The sequence below is a fragment of the Centruroides sculpturatus genome, unplaced genomic scaffold (assembly GCF_000671375.1).
Source record: "Centruroides sculpturatus isolate CEXI.00-Female unplaced genomic scaffold, Cexi_2.0 scaffold34, whole genome shotgun sequence".
Lineage (NCBI taxonomy): Eukaryota > Metazoa > Arthropoda > Arachnida > Scorpiones > Buthidae > Centruroides > Centruroides sculpturatus.
Window position 1 is genome coordinate 1,060,602 of NW_019384328.1, and position 12,209 is coordinate 1,072,810.

Consider the following 12,209-nt stretch of genomic DNA (forward strand, 5'->3'; position numbering starts at 1 on the left):
TGATTTTTTTTTTTTTTTTTTTTGTTTGTTTTGTTTGATTTATAGTTAATATAAATCAATGAAACTATTTAATTTAACAGAATTTATATGAAATTTAGATATATAGTAAATTAATAGTAAACTAAACAGTACTCATATTTATATAAAGATTAAAAAGATAATAAATTGTAAAACATAAAAATATAATTTACCATAAACAATTAAATTATTTTTGGCTATTGACACACATTATCATAGTAACATTATCAATAGTTATCAATAGTAAAAAAACACTGGTAAATTTAAATATAATAAATTATGTTTATGGAATATTTTTTTTTTTTTTTTTTAATATTCTTTCAAAATTGGAATTAGAAAAAGAGCCAATTTTATTTAATAGTTATTAATTTATCATATAAGAAAAGTAATCAATCTTACTTGAAAAGTCTTAAATTCTTCACAAGTGTATTGAACTGATTTATTTGTATCAAATAAAACAATTTTACTCAAATTTTGTAGATGATTTGAAATCACTGCATTACATTGCTTATATTTATCAACAGTCTTCTTGACCTGTGAAAACAATAATAAATTATAAACATCTTGTGTTAAATAATGATTTTTACTTTCTACTTTTAAAAGTTGGAACCAAATTGTAATCTTAAATCTTTTGTTAATTTGAATTCATAAAATTCAAACGACTTAATCTTACAAATTAATTTTTATTTTTTATTTTATCAATTTGTCAATTTTATCTTTAATATGCATTTCAAAATTACAATTAAAAATTCAAAAAAATTAATAATGATATGCTATTTATTATATAGTATGAAAATTAAATATTACTATCATTAGTACTCTTTCTAAAATGATAAATTTAAATTGTAATCTAAGTATATCAGATTTATTACATTATCAATTTGAACTGTTAAATGCAAATATATTTTATAGTCTCTAATATAAAAACAGAGATCAATTATGTTTTTCTTCAATCATTTAGAAGATAATGTTTCAATAACAAACTTTCAGTAAATTTCTTATTCCATTCATTTACTCCTTATTTCAAACCATATATATTCTTTAATAATTTTCAAATCATATTTGACAAGCCTTTCTATCTTCAGGTAATTTTATTTAAAATTCATATAACAAGTCTTCACTTAGATGACATAGATCAATATCAATATAATTAACTTTCATGTTTTTATTTCACTTATACTAAAAAATTTTGGATGATGATGATAATCTTCATATGTCATGTGTATCATCATACTCAAAGTCATACATTTGTGTGTATTCTTGAACAACTAACAAAAATTAAAATGGCTAATTTTAATTACAGTAGAGCGTCGATTATCCAAATCAATTAAGGACTGGGGTTGTTCGGAAGATCAATGTTTCAGATAACCGATTATGTATGAAAAAATATATAAATTTATCTCATCTTGACATTTTTATCTGTTGCGTGTCGCTTCGCGTTGAATTTTTGTTGATGTTAAGCCAAACGAAGACTATCGTATCGTTAAAAATTATTTTTTTATTTTGTACAAACAAAATAAATATATTGAAAAATATAAAAACAATAAAACATTATACTTCAGAAGTTAATTTAGTATCAAAAACGTAAAATATTTGAGTAGCCCAAGACATAGCCAAAGATTGCAGCGCCACAGTACTGGCGAAAATTTAAATTTGCCGACTGGAATTCTTTAGGATGATTGACGTTTCAGATGATTGACTTTTGGATAATCGACGCTCTACTGTATTTTCATTAATTTTAATTTTCTATATCATTTACTACCTACCACAATTTTATCTAGGGATAATTTTGTAAACATTCATGTGCCATTTATACTTTATGAATGTTATTTTTTTTTCATAACTTTGATCTAGTCTTCTGAATGCTTATCAATAATTGTCTCACTATATTCTTTTAGTTCTGCCGCATCTTCCATCACTGATTTATTTTTAATTCTCTTATCAGAGACTCTCCTTTAGTATTCTTTCTGATCTTAAAGGTATGACATTTTCATTTTCTATTTAGAATTTCTACTGTATATTGTTCTTTTACTATTAGCATATATTTTAACTTGTTTTGTATTTTCATCATCATCACACATCCTTGTAAATCATTAACTTTAGAATCTTTATGCTTATCATTTGCTAGAATTTGTAAGCAACTCTACTTGTAGTTACTTTAAAAGTCTCTACATCAACTAATCATTAAACTTTCAATGCTCTTTTGTAAAATTCCGGGGTAATTTTTATATTCAATTAAAAATCAGTTCTACCTTAAGCTATACTTTCTTTTATGTGGTATGGTTCTTTAGAATCAAAATTATATAAAATGGCATCTTTTCTTTGTCAATTTTCATATGAAATAGTTTTATATACTTTAGCAGATAATCTAGTCTCTGAATAAAATGCATTATTCACTGCTTTTTTCCAGTTTTTATTGTATAATCTGGCATCTGTAAATATGCATGTTGAATTTCTAACATCAGTAATTAACTATTCTGTTCTCTGCTACTTCATTTTGTTGGTAAAATAAGGTGCTACAGTTTTACATATAATAATTCCATTTTTAAACAACTTCTTTGAGTATTTGAATATTCACCTGTCAAATCTGATTATGTCATAACAAATTTTGTTTGTAAAGTTAATATTCCTTTATTTTGTTGAATAATTCATTCTTATATTTAATACAATTATTATGGTAGATATATCAAAATATATTTGTTGCTACTCAGTATATACACACCTGAAATCAATTTCTTTGAAAAACTTTTAGTAATCATTTTAGCCTCAATGAAACCTTTACAGGGTTTACATGTATGATATTTTTGAATATTTGTTCCTGTTACCAGTTGCTTATTGTACATTCAAATTACATAATCTATATCAAAATGTCTTTATTTTCTATTTTACAAATAAATGCAATTGATTACAACAACCAAAAGCTGCAGCAGGAATATTGGAATATGCCATGGAAAATCATAGAGCAGATCTTAAAATTAAAGAATGATGGTATAAAAAAATTACATGATTGGGAAAATGATTTACATGCTTATTAACAAACCAGAGAACAAAATCCTGATGATGTTGAATTAATCATGAGTCAAATGAGATGTTTAGAAGTTTTGGGAGAATGGGTTAACCTCTATCAATTAACAAGTGAAATATGGCCAAAAGCAATAGAGTTTCATAGACAGAAGATGGAACCAATGGCTGCTGCTGCTGCCGCCTGGGGATTAGGGCCCTCTTCCACTTGATACTACATTCAGGGTTCCTACTCAAATTTTTGTTTTGAATTCCCTGACTTTCCCTGATTTTCCCTGACCAACTTTGTCCAAATTCCCTGACCCTCACATTTTTTAGTGTGGAATATCGACATAATAAAACAGCATTTACTGTTAACATTGAGTACATTTAGCCCTCTTTTTGCACAGTTGATATGCTTCAAAGACTGCCACATTAAAAAAATACAGTACATACATCCTGTAGAAAAATGTTTGATAGAATCCACAATTTCAATGTAATGAAAAAATAAGCAATTTACAAACAAAACACAAGCTTTTTATTTTATCATCATTTATCATTATTATTTGTATGTAAATCTAGTAAATACAAGGTAACATAAAATCAACAAAAATTATTCTTTGATAAACAAATAGTACTGTACTGTGCTTAAAATGAACTCTTGATTTAGAAACACATAATTTTAAAATCAATCTTTCAACAAAAAGAGTAACTTTTTTTTAACCTTTTTACATTACCATCTGTTGCATATCTTAAAAACAGTTATTGCAAATATAATGTTTAAACATGCATTATTATATGGATAGGATAGATAGGGTGTGACCCATATCCTATTTCTGAGATCAAAGAATGTTTTGATGAGAAGAAATAAAACTCATATTTAATCACTGAGCCTTCTACTGCCCCCATGAAAGCCTCCAGTGCCCGCAAAGGGGCGTTATCACCCACTTTGAGAAAGGATGATCTAGACCAGTGTTTCTCAACCCAAAACTCATCGCAGACCGGAAAATATCTGCTTTTTTTAAGTGGACCAGTGACAATATTATTTTTAATTGAAAAAAATTCTCTGTTGTAAAAAGAACTGCAAACTACATTGAGCAATAAATATTTGTTATTTTATTTACCAGTACATTAGTATACAAATCAATGTGATCGCTGCTTTTCTTTTTTGCTAGTAAGATCATCAATTCTTGGAGTTAAGGCGGTAACTGCAAGGCGTGAGGCAGAACTAATACTATAATGATTTTGTTGTTTCAATTTTATCATTACCATTGCTGAAAACATTGATTCACATAAGTACGTTGTTGAAAAAGGTAGTAACATCCTAACTGCCTTTTTATGTAAAACTGGATATTCAGATTTAACTTTAATCCAAAACTGTGTTATGGGCATTGATTCAAACAATGTTTTAAATCCCAAGTCTGAACTTAATTTGATTAGTTTTTCGTATTCAAAGTCGTTCAATCTATTAGTTTGCTATCAATAAACGGATTAATAATCCACATATTTCCTATTTGAGAACAACGCATGGAAGGTTAAGTATATATTTTTAAAGTTTTCGCGGACTGGTCAGATTAGAGTTGCGGACCGGCGGTTGAGAAACACGGGTCTAGACTATTTCTCAAGTTTCTATAAAAAATTTCTGTTCATTCCTTTTTTTCTCTAATAATTAAATTATTTTACGTTTTTCTATTTTAGTTCCGGACAATTCCGGAACCTCACACTTGTATTCCTATGAAGTCATAGTATTACGAAAATTGGGATTCTTAAAACTTATAAAATAAAATAAATACAGAAATAAACAACAAACGAAATTACAATTATACGTTATTAAAATATAGAAGTTCAGCGCAGAGAATCGTAACTACAAATCTCTTTCTTTTGCAACATAACTATAAAAATTGTTTTGGTGTTGTTTCGCACAAAAAATAATCAAATTTATTTTAATTTTTTAGTAATGTAATTATTTTTTTTTAAATTTACAGCTTTTTAATTTTTAAATTTTAATTATAAGCAAGTTAACATTGGTTAAACTATCGGATTACCTGTTGATTTTCGAAAATATAACTACAGAATATTTATTACAAGCATGATCAATCTTGCCAGTTTTTAAGCCCTAAATTTGCCAAAATCAGTGATATTTGTTACCCAATGTCATTTCAGTTAACTAATTATTAAACTATGTATCGAAGTTGCGGAAAAAAACGGAAGAGAGAGGGAAAATATGCTTGCAGTACAGTACATTCAAGGAAAATCGTAACAACAAATATAAAAAGCTTGTGCCAACAACAAGTCAGCGCCAGTATTTTACTGTAAACGTCGGGTAACTATTTATAATTTTTTATGTTTTAAACTGAAAAACGATTAAATTACAGATTTTTACTGATCTGTTTAGCTATTTTGAAGTGAACATTCTAATAAATTACGATTTCAACTTTTAAAAGTTTGCAAACAAATTTTTAATTAGTTATTTTTTATTCTAATAAACAATTTCATTTTTTTATAATCGCTGAATTACTAAAATTAAAAATTAAACACTATTACATAAAAGTAGTTTATCCTGTTATTAATTAACTCCCTTGCTACCCACTAATTTTTAATATTAATGTAATTAAACATAAAAAATATTTAAAACTGGGAAAAAAACGAAAGAAATGCGTTAATTTTGAAGAAAAAGCTTCAAACTTTATTTTCCATTGTCTCGCCTTTCTGTGAAATCTGACACCGATGAGTCATTGTGTTTACAGCTGGATGACCTGGAGAACAGCTGGTGTTGGGATTTCCCGGGACATTCTCATAGAAGTCTCGGGAGGAGAAGGGTTTAAAGTAGAGTGAATACTAGCTGGCCGTATATTTTTAAATATTTTTCAAAAATTACGTTTTTTTATTGCGATTTCCGACCCCCCGACTTAATTAAACGTATATATAATAAAATATATTAATTTAAAAAAATTAAAAAACTATTGGAGGTCGTTTTTGACATCAGAAACTAGCTTTAAATAACTTTATCGAAGTAAAATCCGTGCACTACTACTTTAGAACGATGAATGAAATTTGATAAAAAAAACTCCCATTAAAAAACAATTAAGAGTTAATCGTGCGTCATTAAAGGTATATTAAAATCGCGATAAAATATTTTCGCGCGGGAAAAAATTTTTGAAAAAATTTGGAGACTTAAAAAACATCCAAAAAAAACAAAAATTTTTTCGGAGGGCCCAAATGCCCGAGTTTTATATAACGCTATGGAACTTTCCCGAGTTATCTCGGGTTTTAAAGATTGCAGCATTACTTCTTGCCGCCTGCGTATGGCTATGATTGGTCATCTATATTCAGCAAACCAAATCAACAACGCAGTTAAGGAGACAAATTCCCTGACTTTTTGACAATTTTCGACAAATTTCCTGACTTTCCCTGACTTTTTCCAAAACTAATGAAAATCCCTGACTTTCCCTGACTTTCCAGGTGCGTAGGAACCCTGTACATTATTAAGATAGAAAGAGAGCAATGAAGCGTTGTTCTTATGCAAAAGCATTACATTATAAAGAAGATGAATTTCATGGTGAGAATTTCAAGCTTCTAAAACAGAAGTTTTAGAAGCTTTAATTAGCATAAACAACAAATTACAACAACCAGAAACTGCAGCAGGAGTATTGGAATATGCCATGAAAAATCATGGAGCAGGCAAATCTTAAAATTAAAAAACAATCATATGGATTCTACAGTTTAATAGCATAAGAACCTCTTAGGTCAAACTGCATCAAGCAATCAATAAATTTAAAATAATTATATATGTATAATTAAAATCACTGATATATATATTTATATATGGCAGTTACAATATATTTAAAAATATAATATAGAATTCAAACTGGTAAAATCTAAAAAATATATAATTACATAAAAGAAGGGCATAAAGAAAGAATAGTATATATTGATAAAATCACTAGTGTACATAGTCAGTAAAGACTATGAAACAGTTATGTTAAAATTATACTAGACTTTAAAATTATGAGTTATTTAAAATACCAGTGCAGATAAAAATAAAAAAATGTTTCAATTAAAACCATATTCAATAATATCTAAATGTGTAAAAGTGTAAAACAAGAAAAATTAAAATGTTGTGTATGAATAAAATTAAAATTTGAACTAAAATATGTTTAATGGATAAAACATAACTGCATAATATGGCTGAACATAGCCATGTCGTCATCCAACAAAAGAGCTGTGAATGAGACAGCTACTGTATGTCCTGTATGCAGTTGTGTAGGATGACTTCCTGTTGCCAACCAACCCTGCAATGGCTTGATTTCCAGGCTTAATCTTTGTATCCCAATAAGTCTGTCATAGCTTGATACATTTTTTCATAGACTGGCAAAAATCCACATAGGATAGTCTTTGTGTATTTGCCATTCCTAAAAAATAAGGTTGGATCTGCAGTTCAATCTCTCATTAAAAATCTAGACTGCATAATATTACTTTGTTTCAAAAGAGTCAAATTCAACTTAAAAATTATTTTGATAATAGAACTCATGAACAATGCTTAGCTTTTCATTAATCAACAAACTGATTTTTACAGAGCCAGTGAATCATTAGTCTTAAAAATCATTTCATATTAATTGTATGAAATTTAAAACATTGTTGCAAAATTTGATATTCAATGTAATTCTTTTTTTTTTATAGTTTTGTATCTTGTCAGAAGAATATTTACAGCAATATTTTCTTTCTGTATTTTTTATGGAAATAAAAGAATACTCTTTGAATTAGAATTCAATTTTTTTTATTATATATAATTTTATTCTATAGACTTTTTGTTAAATTATAATTTAAAAAAAAAAATCTCTTTCACAGATTTTAAAGTTTCATTCAACTAATACTAGAGGTGAGCAAACTAATGAAACCTTTTTAGTTTTTGCTAAAATCTTAAAATGAATTTATTTATGCTTTGAACAATATAATTATTTATGTTTTGTTTTATAAATGATATTTCANGTTATGCTTAGTCTTACTTGGTTTCCAGTTTAGTATTATTTTTAATTTTTTTTAATTCAAAGATTTATTTTGTATTTCTTAAAATAATATTATAAATATATTAATATATAATATATTAATATAATATATAAATATATTATATTAATATATATATACAGTAAGACCCCACTTAATGCAGCCTCACTTAACGCTGATTCAATATAACACCATCTGCTCAAAGCCTAAAAAAGAACTCAAAATTTAAACTGATTTAAATTATTGTGGCTTTTTATCAATTTGTATATAATATGATTATTTACAAACATGAACCAATCAGAAAAATGTGGCAAAAAAGATGTACTTTCTTTAAATCTATGTTAGTTTGGTGCAATTTTGGAAAAAATAAACATTGTGGATGCCATAGGAAATATCAACTTCACTTGGCAAGAATTAACTGATAAATGCACAACCAAAGTGTGGAAGAAGTTACAGCTGAAAGTATCCAAGAATTCTCAATGAGAAGAGCCTAGCACTGTATCATTATGTTGACCAAACTCAACCTAATCGATATAGCAGGACTAGGAGATGTAGACAAACAAAATATTAAAGAGTTACCACAGGTTTCTGGTGAGAGCCTTATCAATGATGACTTTTGAAAACTGGCAGAACAAGGAATTCCTGTGGAACTGGAAAATAGATTCTGAAAACGAAGAACCCAAAAAATTTCTCTACAAATTCCCTTAGTAAAAGTTTGGTAATGATAACTGAAATCATTGATCAAATTGTAGTGAACGATAAAGATTTTGAAAGGAGTGCAAAAGCAAAACGAGGCATTTTAATGCGATCTTCTGCTATCAACATTTGCTTAAGAAAACAAAAAAGCGACAAATGAAACTTCACGACTTTATTGCAAAAGAACAAGAATTTCAGAAAAGTCAGGACCTTCATCACAAAAAATGAACTTTACATTTCTGTGTGCATATGTTTATGTTTTATTTAATATATATTATTATACAAATTAATATAAAAATAACTTAAATTCAATCGCGTGTTCGCTATTCCTATTTACTCTATGTTAAAATTACCTCGTTTAACGCTGTTTTGTTTAGCGCTTTGTTGTCTAGAAATGCATCCCCCGCATTAAGCAGGGTCTTACTGTATACATATATGAAGTATGAAGGTTATTCAAATAGTTTTGAAACTAGTCTAGACTTGTAAAAACCAATTACTAAGTGTATATTCATATTCATGACATATCAATTAAATTAAACACACAATTTAAATTGATTGGACAAATCCTCAATGGAAATTTTCAACATGATTCTAGAAGCATTTAAGGAACATGCTTTATCATGGGTATAGATGTTTGAGTGACATAAGAAATTTCAGGATAGATAGAAGGCACTTGAAGATCATGTGGGGTTGTGCCAACACTGGAAGACATGACTGCAAATTGACATGAGAAGAGTAGTGGTTTCACTTTTTTTTTTTATCTAACAATGAAAATGGAATGCTCTGTACAAGCATTCCAGTAACCTCTGACCAAAACAGACAAAACTGTAACCAAGTGCAGGCAAAATGGCTCTAGATAAAGCCATTTTTTTAGAAAAATGGCTATCTATGGCCATTGTGTTTTGAGAGATAAAACTCTTACTGGAAAGAATTATTTGGAGATCTGAAGAATCAAATAAAGAGGAAAATCATAAAACAGCATCCTGAGTAAGCACAAACAGTCAGATTCTTCAATCATAATAACAATATTCTGTGATTGTTCAGCATATAATTGTTAATGGTCCATTCTTCTTACTTTTCAAATCTTGCATCTTGCAATTTTTCCTCTTTCTGAAAGTGAAAAAAAAAAAAAAAAAAAAACAGCTGTAAAAGCTAAAATTCTAGTGTTGAGGAGTTGAACAACACTGTAACAGGTAAATTAAACAGTTTGTTGAAAAACATGAGAATTACAAAATCTGGGTTTTAAGATAGGATAAGTGTATTGAGTTGGAGAGAGAATATGTTAAAGGAAATAATGTGATTTTTGTGTGTGATCATTATATTGTCTCTATTATCATCAGTTTCAAAACTTTTTGAATGATCTACATATATACAAACTAATAAAAAATTCATTCAATTCCACATTTAACAATTATTATAACTTAAATATACAGTTAATAAAATGTTTTAAAAATGCACTTATTATAAATTAAATAAATAATTGAAAAATCATACATTTGAACAGTTATCTTTACAATCAGTTACAAAGTAATTTAGAACGTCTGTTGTTAACCATGTTAAACGAGTAATACCAGGATTAAGTTTTCTATCAAGAAATTTTATTTTTTGAGAAAATAGTCCTTTTCCTTCAGGAGAAAGCATCAGCAAAATTCTAAAATATACATGGAAATTCTTAGATGATTAACATAATTACTCATAAAATAACTTCTCTTAATTAAAATATTAATGATTAGAATTATATGATTCTATTAAATATAATAAATTAATTTCATATATTACATTAAATCAGTAAGTATGTCATATCAAAAATTCATCTAACCTAAGTTTAATAATAATAAGTACATAGAAGAATATATTTAGAGTAAATATTAATTGATAATTAGCTTGTGATAATGATAAAATTTTATTAAAGTAATTCAGAAATAAAAGTGAAATTGTGAAATAATTTGAAATAACAACATACAAAATACAAATATCCTTCATATAACGCGGTAGATATATTCCGAAAAAGTGCCATGTTATGCGAATCCATGCTGTACAAAAAAATGAACTAATGTAAAACACAGGGGTAGGCTCTAGAAGTTAGCAAAGTATACTATTCTTTTTCATTATTAAGAGAAATATGCTTATTAAAGCAATCGATAATTTATTTCCAATCAATAATTAATTAGCAATTGCAATTAAAAGTACTGTATTATGTGATATTAATTTTGGTTAAACAAGGGCATTTTTCTGTTGTTTAACTAAAATTAATATTAATGCACTTTTTACAAAGTTTTCAAATGTAATGTTTTCTTTTTATGAAGTATCATCATCATCGCCACTTTTTGTCAATCTTGATCAGAAGTAATCACAACATTTTCATATTTTTTATTTTTATCATGAAAAACTTTTTATGAATGGCAAAATAAAAATATGTTATTAACAAAAATTTGTTCTAGTAGATCACATTTGTTCAGTTGAGTATCAAGTAATTTTTTCCAGAATTTCCATTCAAATGCTGAATTGTTCGAGTATTGAGGTAACAATGTATTTTGTTCATCATTTTACAAATAGTTGCTTACCTACAGTTAAATATAAAAGCTTAATAACACTTAACTAAAAATGTTTAAATAAACTTTACTAAATACAAAGATTAATCTATAAAAAGAAAAAACAATGATACTCTTAGGGGCTAAAGTCTGAAAGCAGCAACAATGACACCCGGTTAATAAGAAAGTTAGGACAAAAAAGGAAAAAAAAATTGCACTATTAATTTTCATTAAAGTAAACCTAATGAAAAGCACAAAATAATTTTAAAATTTCAATATTCTAAAATCTGTAGGCAAATTTGAGACAACACACATGCTTACTGTGTTTCCCCGAAAATAAGACAGAGTCTTATATTAATTTTTGCTCTGAAAGGTGCGCTAGGTCTTATTTTCAAGGGATGTCTTATTTTTTCATGAAGAAGAATTCACATTTATTATTGAACAAAAAAAATTCCCAAGTCAAACTTAGATGAGAGTGATGTATATCCGGTGGTGTCGAACTGAACTTAAATAGAACCGAAGTGAACTTACGAAGTTCCCATGCTGGAGTGAACTTTCCATTCTTGCTTCAACTTAACCTTTTTATAGCGTCGAATTCAGGCTCGATGACCAATTAGTGCTTACTGAACCGTAACACTATGCAAAATGTGATGTGGCATGATTCCCAGCCGACCAATTAGCAATCACCAGCCATAACGTTATGCAAATCTGTGATTCCCAAGCCATAGTCTTATGCAAATCATGCCATGTGATGTGATTGTCTGCTGACCAATCAGTGGTTGTACTTTCAAAAAGCCAACGGCCACTTTCAACCATCTGTCGATGACCGTTAGTAAAAAAAAAAACTTTGCTAGGTCTTACTTTCGGGGGAGGCTTTATATTTAGCAATTCAGCAAAACATCTGCTAGGTCTTATTTTCAAAGGATGTCTTATTTTCGGGGAAACACAGTACTTGAATAA

General features: G+C 27.7%; 1 protein-coding gene across 1 annotated transcript in view; it reads right to left on the reverse strand.

Annotated features, from left to right (window-relative positions):
• Nucleotides 1-12,209, reverse strand: part of LOC111628805 (dynein heavy chain 2, axonemal-like) — a 116,449-nt gene that overhangs the window by 10,040 nt on the left and 94,200 nt on the right. The window contains exons 15-16 of the mRNA XM_023372652.1: nucleotides 10,213-10,369; nucleotides 418-552 (exon numbers count right to left, since the gene is read on the reverse strand). Coding sequence (XP_023228420.1) covers nucleotides 418-552; nucleotides 10,213-10,369 — 292 coding nt within the window. The remainder of the gene's footprint in view (nucleotides 1-417; nucleotides 553-10,212; nucleotides 10,370-12,209) is intronic.